A 16,133-nucleotide genomic window follows, 5' to 3' on the forward strand; every position below is an offset into this window, starting at 1 on the left:
TCTGTCTGTCTACTGTATTTCTCAACCACAGCCCACTGGCTCCAATCTACCAGAACGTGGAAGTCTTTTAACCAGTGAGAAATTAAAAAGGGAAGGGAAAACATTTGGGGGAAATCAAACTCTCGGTTCTGTTTGAAGGGCCGCTCTTTAAAAACAGACAGGCCGGGATTGGTGAGCAGGAAGCTACTGTGTCAGTGCCAACGGTCCTTCTCGCAGGTACGCCCAAGACAGTGTGCCGCGCGGTTTAAATAGAGCTCACATTTTAACATGAACGCACATTCCAGTGTTGGTGGATTCGGACTCTCCGACAACGCAGCTGTCCTGTTCACACACATTATTGCGGATTTACTCATCACTGGACTTACAATCTCTTCATGGACTGCAGATGGGAGAAGGTACCCAGAACAAGATGGGTGATTCTGTTGTTGTGCAAAAACCTGCCGTGGTGAAAGATGGAGAGAGTGACAGAGAAAGGCGTTAGCGTGTGTGGAGTAATAGCCATATGCCGTAGACTCACAGTGGTTGACCTCTAACACAGTGTTTCCCAATCCTGGTCCTCGGGACCCAAAGGACTGCGCGTTTTAGTTTTTGCCCCCGGGACTCACACATCTGATTCAGATTGAAAAGACTTGATGACAGGCTGATTACTTCCATCAGGTGTGTGAGTGGTAGGGCAACGTTTGAGTCAGGTGTGTGAGTGGTAGGGCAACGTTTGAGTCAGGTGTGTGAGTGGTAGGGCAACGTTTGAGTCAGGTGTGTGAGTGGTAGGGCAACGTTTGAGTCAGGTGTGAGAGTGGTAGGGCAACGTTTGAATCAGGTGTGTGAGTGGTAGGGCAACGTTTGAATCAGGTGTGTGAGTGGTAGGGCAACGTTTGAATCAGGTGTGTGAGTGGTAGGGCAACGTTTGAATCAGGTGTGTGAGTGGTAGGGCAACGTTTGAGTCAGGTGTGTGAGTGGTAGGGCAACGTTTGAATCAGGTGTGTGAGTGGTAGAGCAACGTTTGAGTCAGGTGTGTGAGTGGTAGGGCAACGTTTGAGTCAGGGGTGTGAGTGGTAGGGCAACGTTTGAATCAGGTGTGTGAGTGGTAGGGCAACGTTTGAATCAGGTGTGTGAGTGGTAGGGCAACGTTTGAAGCAGGTGTGTGAATTTTAGTGCAACGTTTAAATCAGGTGTGTGAGTGCTAGGCCCAAAACAAAAAACGTGAACCCCTTTGGGTCCTACGGACAAGGACTGGGAAACACTGCCTTAAGGAGTGTTATGCATGATCCCTACGGTCTTTTCGCAGTGCACAGCGATCACATCCGTTCAGTGACTCAGGGTGAATGTCTGTTTTGCTCTGTTGATTACTTGATGCTTTTCATTATCCCTTTTGATGTAGGGTGCATGCTAATATTGGAGATAGGCTAACCAGGGCCAAGAAGTAGGATCTGATTCCTATACATGACAAACCATCTATATAACCATCTAGTCGACATAAAAAGATGAGATACTAGATTGATTTATTGAAAAGAGATTGCGGATAGATAAGGAGGTAAGCGGAGGTTTAGAAATAAACACTTTTCTTTTGTAATTACAGCAAAATCCCCTCCCCATGCAGAAACTATTCTTTCAAATCCACACAATGTAGATATTTCCTCAAGACTTCTTTTGGCCACAAACGAATGACAATGGACCCTTCGTTGTCACGGAGATCTTCCCCTAAAAAAAAATTCCAGAATGAGTGCACATGGGAAATCCTTCCTCTTTTCCATTAGAGTGCATGTGGCTCCACCATCCCCGGGGAAGGGTTGGGAACGTGTTGCGGCTGGATTCCAGGGTTAGCCCGTAAACCCAGAGAGACCGACGTTGAAGGGGGAATCCAGTTTGGATCAAACAGTCCCACATCTGGCGTGAAGGCGTGAACGCAGGCCAGCCAGGCGTTCCAGGTGCTATTGGGCTGCAAGGTTTTGCCACTTCACTGAGCCACAACACTTTATCGATTCACTTACGTTACATCAATAGCTGCAGTGTTTCATTCAATGGTTGCCCTTATTTCCTTGGGGAAATTCTTTGCCAATATCCTGCGTCAGGAAGGTTTATATCTCTCCATATCAGTGGACCATTCTGTCCTGCAGGACCACTTTAGCTCACCTGAACACTTAGAATCCTAAATAGCCCGAAAATATCCGAGGACAGTGAAGAACGTGCGAAGGTGCACACAAACATATTCAGGCAGACCTCTGAAGTTGTAACATTGGTTACAGACCCTTTCAGAATATCTAAGCATTCTTAAGGGCCCTGCTTCCTTCCTGATCCCCACTAGTCAGGAGTTAGAAAGAATGGGGGAAGCAGACCCGTCAGAGGGCAGGTGAGGGCTCAGGAAACCCATCAAACACACACACAGGTCCATGCACAACAATCCAACCTCCTAGCATTCCTGCTGGTTTGTACCGCAGATGGACATACAGATAATAAAATAGACCTCAAGAGATTCTACGAGGAGATTAGCTGGCCTGATGTTGAACAAAGGGCAATCTTCAGAGCATTGAAGGGGCTCATCCAAGAGTTGTTCTGCTTTAAAAGACCCACTAAAAGTCCAGCTTTATGCTAAACACATTAGGGCTTCGTCGATTTGGAAAAGGGCATTCTATTCACAGTGAATCCCGCAGGCCATTTCATGAGGTTTAAGGTCTATTTCCCAGAATGCATACCATGCATTGAAAAGCCTTGTCTGCACTCAGTCCCCTCTGGAAGAAATGTAGCACAGGTAGTCTAATGATGGTGACAAGTAACTACAAGCCACAACAAATTATTCAATTACATAACTGGGAGTTTCTTTGTGTCACATCTATTGTTAAATGTGTCATCCCACCACTTAGCCATATTAGTACTTCAAAGTAAGAACGTCACTTGCAATTGTTCAAACAAAGTGAAAAGCGAAAGGGCAAGACAAAATATAGGACTTACAGGCGTTCAAGCTTTGGAAGGTGGGTGAAGGACTCCGGTTCTAAGGACTCTATGTTGTTGAAGTGCAGGTACCTGAAACAGAGCATGGACACAGTTGCACCAGATCGGGCCTAATATATGAGAATCTAAGAATGCAGATAAGAAATATTTTCACAGTAAAAGCAACTCAAATCAATATATTTTAGAAACTGGCACATTCAGGGAATTCTAAAGGGTTTCATGATGTCTCCCAGACACCCAATACATGACCTGTTGAAATACCGTTCAGCATCTGCAGGGTTACCATTAAGTCATACTTCTGGTATAAGTAGAAGGAATTCTACAAAATAAAACAGGTAGAAGAATTTCAAGCTATATTTAAACCTAACAGACAGCTAATAGTCTGTCTGTAACGTAAATCCCTATAGGCTATCTGTGCAATGAAATTACGCTTCGAAGAATTTAGACAGTGATCCAGAGGAATGCACCCATGATCGATGCCAGAGCACCTTTGAGCACAGACAAAAGGAAAAGAGAGGTAATGTAAAAAAATAAAAAAATAAAAAATAAAAACATCAAGGTTACACAGACAAAAATAAATATGAATTCCAAATACTCACTGTACTACAGTAACATAGGATGTGACATTTATTTACTAAACCGATAAAGAAACAGTCAAAGCAGGCAAAGATTTTGCCAAGTTGGACTATTCAGCAATAAAATATGACGACCTTGCACAACAGTGGATATAGCACAACAAGTTATTTTTCCCCCAAAACAACCCAAGCTTTGCTAATGGAGGCCTCATTTTACCACAGCCCAGCGCCAAGTCTGCTCTGCATCCAACCTAACATTTCCTGCATGCAGATAGATTAAGGGTGTTGCCCGAAACAGAGAAACGCTTCCCCGATCAGACTGAGTGGCCGTTAAATCAGGCAAGAGAGAATCCAAGGACAACAGACTGCTAAACAGCCAAATGGAATTACACAGACAACCATATGCAATGTCTGAGAGAGGGAATGGAGAGAGAATGAGAGGGAGAAACCGAAGAGACAGAGGCAGAGAGAGGAGATAAAAGATGGAGAGAGATCATATAGATTTTTGTGGTTGACCCTTGGCATCAACCGACAGGGAACTTGGCAACGATCGTCTAGCAGATGTGGATACACAGCCAGTTGATAGATGATTCACAATCCAGTGATTTCATTCAGTTTACAAATGTAAACATGTCTAACATGAACATTTACAGACAGTTTATGTCACCAAATTGAGATGGACAATTTCCTATTATATGTAAAAAAAGATATATAATAATAATAATATTATAATAATAAACATAGACATATTCTTTAGTCACGTTGGGGTTAAATTAGTGTTTGGCCCCTGACAGCCATGTGAAATTCATATGGTTTAAAACAAGCAAGCCAACATGCTTGCAAAATAAACAAATTGGAAACGCAGGGTAGTGGAGATATTAAATGAGGCAGGCAGCAGTTTAAAGATATTTCATTTTTTTCAAATGACATGAAAAAAATAGCATATTTGGGTAGCATATTTGCAGACCAACATAATATCATTGGGTCATTAAAGTGAATGTAGCTCTGGCTCACTTGTCACTCGCACATAAAACTGGTCCATACTATAATGAAAATAAATTCAGTAGCACAGCAAACAATTTGATTTGGTTTTGTGTCATTCATTGCCATTTGACCACTGGGATTCAACCAATATGAAGTAAACTTTGCCAATCCAGAATCCACTCTTTTTTTGAAACAATGTCAGTGTTACGGTCTTCTATTCAAACATAAAGCCAACTTGTTGTAAAATATAGCTTCCCACAAGAGTTAGGGTAAACCATACTCCTCATAATGGTCCTGCTTAACGCAGCCTTTGGCAACCGGTGCATCACAAAATATTTTGAATCAAGTGTTCAACTTCTGTTGGCTCAACTGAAAGGCCATTCATGTAAAATCACATTGGTGGTCTACAAATGTGTGAGTGCCAATAACAGATGTGATACACGTTTTATTACTCTGCAAGGAAAGTTTGTTTGGTGTCACGGTCGTGGGAGGAGAAGGACACAGGCGCAGAGTAGAGGTATTGAAGATAATCTATCTTTTAATGAAAACAAAACTCAAACCAAACCAAACCAAACCAAACCAAACCAAACCAAACCAAACCAAACCAAACCAAACCAAACCAAACCAAACCAAACCAAACCAAACCAAACCAAACCAAAGGCCGCAACCAGTGACGTGGGTTTAACCGAAAACATGCAAACCAAAATGAACCACACCAACCTGGCTAACAAACTGAACTTAAATAGGGTCCCCAATTGGAGCCAATAACCAACACCTGCCTCCAATTGGGGAAACCAAAAAAAAAGGATTAGAGGTGGCCAGAGGCCACCTCCTGTCCTGTCCTGGCTATGCCCCGAGCCCAGCGCAGAGATGGCTAGGGGCACAGCCAGGACATGACATTTGGTTGCATGTACCTTAGTGATCAACATACTGTACACACTCAACATTTACCAGACACAAACAAAACCCAAACAAAACCCAGAACTGAAATAAATCTAATTTCTGGGGTGATTTTTACATATTTGAGACAACACGTAATTTGGGAAAACAAGTCGTACAGTGATTTTGCCCAATTGTATAATCGTTCTAAAACTCAGTCTCAGTATGTTTGTCTCATAGACATAACATGCAAAGTGTACATGGTGAAATTTATCACTTTGCTTAAGAAATGCCCGGAGGACTAGCGAATAAACACAGCTACGTTTTAATCACAACCAAGGTCAAAGATGAGTGAAAAAGTCCCTAGGAGTCTTTTCAGCAGCGTCGGCCAAGTTAGCGTGGGAGGGTCAGAGGGCATAGAAGTTACCAATGGAGCAGACTCCAACCGTACATTTTATAGGTTCTTCTGTTATTTCCGCAAACAAGGTTTTGCATGGGAAGAGAACCTTTTACAGTTTTAAGGAATTTTTTAACATTGTTGTTGGTATCGTACATAAACTGAGTGTGGCAACACACACACACACACACACACACACACACACAGTATAAAACAATCTGAAGAGAGAAAGGCACAGTACATCTGCGCACGAGCGGCCTTTTTCTCTTCGGATTGTTCTATACTGTTAAACTTTTATACAGCCTTACAGACATGTACATTTGCACACATTCAGAGCTGCTTCAGGAAAAACTATATAAAAAACATACATAAATTGAAGGACAGAGGGCAAGGTCGCTGCTGCTGAAATAATATTGAGGAAAGTGAATGCAATACAGTGTGACTCTATATAGGAAGTCAAACAGTAAATATAGACAGCACACTGTGACTCCATGGAGGAAGTACGAGACAGTGAAGGGAGATCTGTGCCGCATGGCATGGGTCAAGCAGAGCTGGATGTGTACTCCAAGCACACGAGAAGCCAAGGCCTTCTTATATCTGAAGCTGCTTAGCTACAGTGGTGTTGGGCAAGGTAGGGCAAGAAAGGACATTTCATGATGAAGTTTTAAGCGCTAGGACCAGGCAACACCCACTTGTCGTCATGACAATGTGACACACCACGCATAAATGCAGTAAAGAGGTCATTGGAGAGCAATAGAACGCTGAAGGCTGTGAAAACTTTAAACTAAAAAAAAGATGCTTTCATTTGGCCTGCAGTCAAAAACTCTGATCTAAAGAAGTTCATATTTTTGTCAAACCCAAACTTATTTATTTACTATAACAGACCGACAATGCAGCTATTTAGGTTTTTGCTGCTTAACATTTAGAAATGGTACCTTTTTAGGTTGAAAAGATGTAACAGCTACATGGCAATCGAAACAGCTGGTAGCATAGTTAGCATTAAGAAATCAGTGAGTGTAGTAAAATGTTTTATTTCCAGCTGTACTGCAGTGGATTATAGACGATGACACTTGACGATGAACATATATTAGGGATGACATCAATATAAGCATCATACCTATATTTATACATCAGCAAAGTGTGAAATAAACACACAAGAAACAACATGAATGCAGGCTAACTTTGCCGGGTGTCAACGAGGAGATTCACAAGCTTTCCCCCACGGGGTCTTGGCACCACGCGTTGCCGTGACATTCCCATTGTTTCGGCGGAGTTCCATTAACCTCTTTGCCGCATCTACGTAGCGTCAGAGTGACACACAAGGGTGGGTGCCCACAAGGCATGCATAGGGGCTTGGCGGTAATGGGGTCGCAAAGGCGGACAGATCAGATATAAAGGTGAGGGGGACAGGAGGAACAGGAGAGGGTGAGCGGGTATAAGTGAAGGATGAGGAGGGAGTTGTCACTTACAGTTGCTCTAGAGAGATAAGTCCTTTAAATGCTTGTCTGTCAATTGATTGGATTTCATTCTTGTACAAATAGCTGAAAGGAGAAATAATCAGTAGCATTAGTCAAACACACAGCAGATCAGATTAACTATCTGTAGCTTCAAACGACAATTTACCGCGAGACAGGAGCTCATAAAACCAACTTCATTAAATCAATGTATTGAATATTTTCTTCCAGGAGGCCAATACATTCCATCACAATGAGTTAATATTAACTATATCACTAATCATGATTGGTTTAAAATTAGATACAGATTTACATTACCTAGATGGAAAATATAAAGTAACTGATACAACTGTCACACAATATACACAGGGGACTGAAAATAAAATGCCTATTTTTTGAAAAACACTTGAGATAAAAGTATTGCTATTACTTTTAAACAGGACTGTCTAAATTCAAGGGTGTTAAAGTTAATGCATCAAAAACAGAACACTCATTATGACTTGTGCAACATACATATACAAAAAACCATCCCAAACAGAACAGTGTTTACGCCAAAGATTCTGACTAGACAGGATGCACAGTATGACCAAGGGTGAGCCGATCCAGCAAAGTTCCCAGATGACCAGAAAATAAAGACATTTCTCCTGTAATGTGATACAGCTGTAAAGCACCACTCTGTTGTTCCACAACCTCAGAGGAGACATGCCTGTGTTTACCCTAACCTGATAGAGAGACACGACACTAAAAAAGCAATGGCTTAGGGAAAATGCCTTTTCATCCTCCACTCATCTCCAGTTACTTTATATTGAGTTGATTAGAGACTCACATTTGCCCTCAGAAAACATGATGCAATCTGGGCCTGTGGGGAAAAAGAAACATTTCAGCTTTCTCCATTTTCCTCTATCAGAAATCTCTCAGTTGAGGTATGGAACATAGATTTGACAAAGAGCCTTCAATGAAGTTACTGTCACTGGGGAGTATGACTAAACTCAAAGTATCAGGAAGCTACACAGCTAACTTACTATAGCACTATTGGCTCTCATCAGCTGTCTCAGAAAAGCTGGCTTGTGGGGAGCATGAGGACATTAAGGCGGATTGTGACTAAAACTAAACACTCAGATGCATACAGTATGGGCCTGTGCGTGTGAGAAACTGTGCCGGGCCTGGAAGTGTGGGGTCTGTGTGGGAAACCGGATGGATTTGGGATCTTTGGAGTGCACTCTCAAGGGGAAAGAGTACTGAGGCCTTTCACGGGAATAGCCCCAAATCCTCTGCGGCCTAGTCCTTATACAGGTCAGTGAAAACTCAACATGACCTGCTATTTTACTGTACATACCCACATTTCTCCCAATGCAACCTGAGCCAAGTCTAGCCTAAAACGTAACCGGAGCCTCACAAAACAACATCAACAAAAACCAGCACAAAAGCACAAGATTTAGATCCCACACGTGACCTGCCCAGGCATGAACTCAGATCCCTGGTTGATCCCTAGATCGCATCAGGTGGTCAGGAAATACTTCTGGCATTAATCATTACCACTAACCATATTCCCCGTAACACTAAACCCACTGACTGGGAGCTGACCCCTGAAGGAGGTGTACAGTCTCTTCTCAAGTGGAGGGTACATTTAAGACCTGAGGGAGGGGTTTACTGGGGGCTGGGGGGGGGGGGGGTAGGGGGGTGGGGGGTGGTCGGGGGGGGGGGGGTACAGGGCCAATCCCCCAGGCAATGAGGGCAGGGGTTACGAAGATGATAACAGGGGCTGGGTCACTGTGCTGGCCTCAGATTAACTCTGCTTTAAAAGGGACATGGCCTTCTAATTAAAACAAGCCAAGCACCCACTGCAGTCACCCGCGCAGTATGAGAGGAGGGGTGTGTGAGTGTGATGAACACATCCCCTTCCTTCCTATACTCCTTTGCAGTAATTGACAAGGTGGTGACACAAACATTGTTTGTCTGAGATTTCTTAGGTGACTAAGCAGAACTGTAACATTGTGCTATTCTGGTCATGGCTCCAGATATTAGATCTTTAAAATAATAATTTCTGAAAGCATTGCTCATATCTGATAAAAGATATGCATTATGGTCATTTAAAATGATTGTATTCTTAATTTAATCAGGTAGGTTTGACTAATAAAATATTGTATTCTTGATTAAATCAGGTAGGTTTGACTAATAAGATATTGTATTCTTTATTTAATCGGGTAGGGTTGACTAATAACATATTGTATTCATTATTTAATCAGGTAGGGATGACTAATAACATATTGTATTCTTTATATAATCAGGTAGGATTGACTAATAACATATTGTATTCTTTATTTAATCAGGTAGGGTTGACTAATAACATTGTATTCTTTATTTAATCAGGTAGGGTTGACTAATAACATATTTTATTCTTTATTTAATCAGGTAGGGTTGACTAATAACATATTGTATTTGCAGTAATAAACTTAATATTATCATCATGAACATATCCATCACATGGAAACCAGTTACGACTAAGGACACTACAGAGAGCTACAGATCCAAACTATATCTATTCCAAATATTTTTATTCTCCATTCAACCACTTGTCCACAGAGAAACTGACGAGCTGAAGGGCTGAGTTATCGACTGGAGGGGTGAGAGGAGGAGAGGACAAGGTCAATTGAGGTGGAACGCGTGGGGGAAGCTGAGACTGAGTAATAGATGGAAAGACTAGAGTCAGACAATTTCAGACATACTCAGCATATGTGAATGTAAACACAGACATAGCTCCCACCACTAACAAAGACAGGGACTAAACCACATTGCAGCGACTCAAGGCTACGTGCTGCCCGCCTGCTGCTCAAGGTTATCGCTGTTCTTCTCACACCCCTCAGGTCACAACACGTAGACAGATCAGTACAGAGTACTACACTATGGAGGTTTTCTTTGAAAAAACCTCCATAGTCTAGTACTCTTTCTTTTCTTTGTCTTACTTCATTTCCTTTACCACAGAAACACTTTTCTGCTCTGACTACGTAGTCTAGCGAAGTCCCTTTCTCAGCCATAGCGCGCCTATGTTTTGTTTCCAGACAGAAATCCCAGACAGCTTTTGCCACGCATCATTGTCCGTCGACGAAGCAGGAAACTTTAACAGCAACCTTTTCCTTGTCAGAGCGAAATGTCAACCACGCTGTTTCAATTAAACCAATCCATCAGTGACTCGACATCCAGAAGAGTGGAACATTGACAGAAAGACTCACAGATATTTGAGGTTTTCCAAGTCTTCAAACGCTCCCCGAGGGATTCTTCTGATGTGGTTGTTGTTGAGGAGGCTGTAAAGTCAACAGAACGGTCATGGTTAAAAACCTCCCTGTGAAGTACCACACCTGCACAAAATAGTAGACATGATTGTTGACATAATGCAGTGTCATGACCTAATGCTCAAAAAATTTCAGTCCAAGCCCTGTTCAAGGTTTCCTCGATGTTCATCCGGTATCCCTGGCACACTGTAACTGTTCTATAGAGCATCTAGTGAGATTCTTACACATTGTTACAACTTGTTTTGCATTGCTTATGGCTGACAGATCTTTTTGGGGTAGAATCTGATCAAGTATCAAAAAGGGCTATCATCGACTTTCTGCAAAACGGCAACATTTTTGGTAATCCCTCAACTCAGTGTAACAGAAACTGACATTATTGCAGAGAAATCTGTTTGTTTTAGGAAATTATATCTATACGCAGAAACGTATTTGGGCAGAACACATCACCTAGATCTTTAGCTTAAAAAAACGTTACGGTCAACTGAAGCCAACTGATATCTATGGGAGATTGTAGGTGCTGTGGGTGCTGTCCCAGGTGCCATTCCAACCTATTAACTAAGAACCCAGATGAACACCCCATGTTCTGCTGTGTAATAGATGTTAATGGTGACAGCTAACCACAGTCTCTCACAGGCTGGCAGTAGGCCCCTAAATGAAACATTTCCTGCCTCAAGGAGCCAGACATCTATTTCTGTCTGAGTCTGAGACAATAATATTGAACTGGGTCATCCCAGTTCAAAGACCAGCAGTGTGAGACAGAGGTTACCAAACCTGAAAAACCTTTCCATTTTCTCTCTCTCTCCCGCACAGTGCCGTCCTTACGTAAATGATACAATTATGAAGGGGCAAAAGTAAATCCTGTCACCTTTAACTTGAGGTAAATCCTACCCCCGTAGGAGAAACATTATCTGACACGTTTTGTACATAGTCCCCCCATTCACGGGCACCAAAACTATTTGGACAGTCGGCTTTACAGCAATTGTGTTTGTTCACATTATTAGTACATGCAGGAGAGAGCTGACAACATCTAGTCTTGATTGTTGACTTGACAACACCAGAACCAAAGAAGTGCCAATGCAAGTCAAGCTGGTCATTGTGATGCTGATAAATCAGAATAAACAAGAGACTTAGCCAGAACATTAGCTGTGCCAAAATCAACCGTTTTGGTACACAATGGTTTGGTACACAATTTCTTCAATTACCTTTGGTTTCCAAAAAGGGGGGTTATGTATAAAAAGGGCTGTATTACTCAAATACTTGGACTGCACTGTATATTCAGTCGGAAAATCTCATCTGGTTATTTTGCCATTTAGCTCTGTTCATTGACAGCCCCATCACATTCAGAGTCCTTTGCCTCATTAGCTTATCCCTGCCACTGAAGGCAAGTAGGATAGCAGGGCAGGCACATGATAGATGGCAGGCAGAGTAAAGTGGGAAAATAAATTCCTCCCAGATTATGAGGTGACCTGCATGTGTGAAACCACAGCAGAACAGAGATCAAGAATCTGTAACATTTGTGTCCATGTGTAACTGACTGTCTGGATGAAGGGAAGGCTGCAGAGCTCTACAGAGGAAACTAATCGGGGGTGTTTCAGAGTTTTAGGAGCAGTCCATAAGTACTTGGTGAAATATTACACATGTTGTTTTGGATCCATAACACTGGATCCTTCAGGGGAGAGGTCAGGCCTAGAGCAGAAGTCCACCCCTGAGGAGAGACAACTACATGATGTTGTGTGTACACTCACCTAAAGGATTATTAGGAACACCATATTAATACTGTGTTTGAATCCCTTTCGCCTTCAAAACTGCCTTAATTCTACGTGGCATTGATTCAACAAGGTGCTGAAAGCATTCTTCAGAAATGTTGGCCCATATTGATAAGATAGCATCTTGCAGTTGATGGAGATTTGTGGGATGCACATCCAGGGCATGAAGCTCCTGTTCCACCACATCCCAAAGATGCTCTATTGGGTTGAGATCTGGTGACTGTGGGGGCCATTTCAGTACAGTGAACTCATTGTCATGTTCAAGAAACCAATTTGAAATGATTCGAGCCTTGTGACAAGGTGCATTATCCTGCTGGAAGTAGCCATCAGAGGATGGGTACATGGTGGTCATAAAGGGATGGACATGGTCAGAAACAATGCTCAGGTAGGCCGTGGCATTTAAACGATGCCCAATTGGCACTAAGGGGCCTAAAGAGTGCCAAGAAAACATCCCCCACACCATTACACCACCACCACCAGCCTGCACAGTGTTAACAAGGCATGATGGATCCATGTTCTCATTCTGTTTACGCCAAATTCTGACCATCTGAATGTCTCAACAGAAATCGAGAATTTTGGTGAGCTCGTGCAAATTGTAGCCTCTTTTTCCTATTTGTAGTGGAGATGAGTGGTACCCGGTGGGGTCTTCTGCTGTTGTAGCCCATCCGCCTCAAGGTTGTGCGTGTTGTGGCTTCACAAATGCTTTGCTGCATACCTCGTTGTAACGAGTGGTTATATCAGTCAAAGTTGCTCTTCTATCAGCTTGAATCAGTTGGCTCATTCTCCTCTGACCTCTAGCATCAACAAGGCATTTTCGCCCACAGGACTGCCGCATACTGGATATTTTTCCCTTTTCACACCATTCTTTGTGAACCCTAGAAATGGAAAATCCCAGTAACTGAGCAGATTGTGAAATACTCAGACCGGCCCGTCTGGCACCAACAACCATGCCACGCTCAAAATTGCTTAAATCACCTTTCTTTCCCATTCTGACATTCAGTTTGGAGTTCAGAAGATTGTCTTGGCCAGGACCACACCCCTAAATGCATTGAAGCAACTGCCATGTGATTGGTTGATTAGATCATTGCATTAATGAGAAATTGAACTGGTGTTCCTAATAATCCTTTAGGTGAGTGTATATTTGTATGTATGTACAGTATATGTATTCCCCAGAACAAAATCTATTATACTTTCTTGAAATGCAGCGTATGTAGGATGTAGGAGGGAGGGAGGGAGTAAAAGAGATGGGAAAAGGAGGGAGATGATTAGGGAAGGCAGGAGAGATATAAGGGGTGGAAGGTAAAAGAGGACTGAGAGAAGATGGAGAAAATTAGAAGGGAACGTGGAGGGAGAAGAAGAAGAAGACTTACAGAGTGTTGAGGTTCTTCAGTCGTTTGAAGGAGCCAGGCTGTAAGTCCTTGATTTTGTTGAACCTCAGATCTCTGTGGAGGAACAACAGGAAAAGCACAGCCATTAACAACTGTGACACATTCAAGTGTATCAAACCAAATAGAAAACTGTCAAATCTTTCACTGGCTGATGGCTCAGAGGAAGCAGGCTGGAAATTACTACAATTCACTTATCACATATAGTATATTTTAGTATATTTTATCCAGGAGTACCACAGTAGGTATGATAATGGATTAATAATAGCCACAATATTCATATCACCAGTATGCCGTTCATGAAGCTTTAATGACAGGTGTGGGTTTATCCAACATTTGCTCAAAGCTAACGATTAAGAGATTTGTCATGGCTTTCAGGAAGACACGGGATATTTGCAGCTAGTCACTTTACTAGAACCTCACATTGCAAAGTTGTGATATGTTATGAAACTAACCAGGCACGACCATTTTCACTAATCATCTGTAAAGAGTATTATTATACCTAACTAAAATACTGTTTAGTTTGCAACTAATAGGAGGTACAGAATGTCTACATATGGAATTTTAGAGCTAGACACACGTCTCTAACCAATGAAGTAATATTTCGAGAACTTAGCCTCCAAGGCAACTGACCTTCAGCTGAGTAATTTACTAAATGTATTTTTATTAGACAAAGAAAGAAATTGCCCAGTAAGTGGAACCAGCTATCCTTATGAAGGACACTCTGAGAGGTACAAGGGAGAAGCGAGGGCTTGCTGTGGCCTTGAAAATTAAAACAAGACAGTCTGCTCAATCAGTAGCGTTTGACTGAAAAATGAGTAAATGTTAAAATATGTCAATGTCATAAGTGTCACTGCCGTCAGGAGCCTTGAAATGGTGTTGAGAACAAATAGCACCGCAAATACTTTACGAGGACGGAACATAATTGAACAGACACAAGCCTTTGACTCAACATGGCTTGAGAGACAAAAGGGCCAGGCACAGTAAAACAGTCAAGTATTTGATTCAAAATGAAGCCGGGCTTCATCTCTCCAGCTAAAAGAGGGAATCTTATACTGTAGATCAGCCACCACACTTCCCTGCTACGCACATTCAACTACGAGCAATGCAATTCACTCTCATCAGCTACTCTGGACTGACCTTAATATCTTGCCCCAAATCAAAATACATCTCCATGCTTCACTTACACAGATGTACCACTCAGACTTTTGCCTGGACTAGACCACACTTCAGACACTGTGTTATACACACCGTCCGGTCTCTGGGGGACAGACACCGTCCGGTCTCTGGGGGACAGACACCGACCGATCTTACGGGGACAGACACCGTCCGATCTCTGGGGGACAGACACCGTCCGGTCTCTGGGGGACAGACACCGTCCGATCTCTGGGGGACAGACACCGTCCGATCTCTGGGGGACAGACACCGTCCGGTCTCTGGGGGACAGACACCGTCCGGTCTCTGGGGGACAGACACCGTCCGGTCTCTGGGGGACAGACACCGTCCGGTCTCTGGGGGACAGACACCGTCCGATCTCTGAGGGACAGACACCGTCCGGTCTCTGGGGGACAGACACCGACCGATCTTACGGGGACAGACACCGTCCGATCTCTGAGGGACCGACACCGTCCGATCTCTGAGGGACAGACACTGTACGATCTCTGAGAGTTCTAGTTTTCAGTGCTATGAATTTGATCTGGAACATGAGGTTCTTATTCAATTCTTGGTCCGCATTTGCTTTGTGTTAAATGTTGCCTAGTTACTACATGCACAACAGTAACCAAGGGCCAAGTCATTAAAAACGATACATTCCTGAATTCCGTCTTTTCTCATGTTTCTGTGAAAATACTAGCCAAAAAAAATTATTTCATGGCCAGCTAAATGTTTATGGGTCACTCACTCGGTTAAACCCCTGTGCACGGATCCAATTACAGAGCCCAACTTTTCATATACGCACTTCCCTTCTTATAGGAGCTTTACAGACACTGCATGCTCTACTAGTTAGAGTAGGGTAGGACAAGCAGAAAGCCAGCTGAGCACCATTCACTATTTGAAACACAGCTCTGGCCGTCCACAGCGCCAAACTCAACGGAAGTCATGTTACATAACATTGTTTTCTTTGGCAGTTGAGAATTTTGTGGCAATAGACGGCGGTGTCTATTGTGTGGTGTTGGTTATATTTTCAAGCCCATAGAAGAAGTGCAAGCATGATGGACCACAAACCCCAAGGAGGAGCCAACTTTTCTGATGATTTCGAAACTACTTTTCAACCGTAAACTGCTCTCTAACAAAAGATGCAAACACAAATCAGCTGCAGTAAAAACTAAGGGGATAGCGAGGAAAAACCCATTTTCCATTCTGAAATCAAGCACCAATACATCCATGCATTACTTGTCCATGGATATTCACACTGTCCCAACAAAGCAGGTGTTTACAGGTGAAAGGCAACGGATGGCA

General features: G+C 42.8%; 1 protein-coding gene across 1 annotated transcript in view; it reads right to left on the minus strand.

Moving 5' to 3' along the window:
* Positions 1 to 16,133, minus strand: part of LOC105015755 (peroxidasin homolog) — a 50,125-nt gene that overhangs the window by 21,447 nt on the left and 12,545 nt on the right. The window contains exons 2-6 of the mRNA XM_010879126.5: positions 13,662 to 13,733; positions 10,466 to 10,537; positions 7,251 to 7,322; positions 2,947 to 3,018; positions 366 to 437 (exon numbers count right to left, since the gene is read on the minus strand). Of these exons, the coding sequence (XP_010877428.2) occupies positions 366 to 437; positions 2,947 to 3,018; positions 7,251 to 7,322; positions 10,466 to 10,537; positions 13,662 to 13,733 (360 nt within the window). The remainder of the gene's footprint in view (positions 1 to 365; positions 438 to 2,946; positions 3,019 to 7,250; positions 7,323 to 10,465; positions 10,538 to 13,661; positions 13,734 to 16,133) is intronic.

This window comes from Esox lucius, chromosome 15 (genome assembly GCF_011004845.1).
Source record: "Esox lucius isolate fEsoLuc1 chromosome 15, fEsoLuc1.pri, whole genome shotgun sequence".
In the NCBI taxonomy this organism is placed as follows: domain Eukaryota; kingdom Metazoa; phylum Chordata; class Actinopteri; order Esociformes; family Esocidae; genus Esox; species Esox lucius.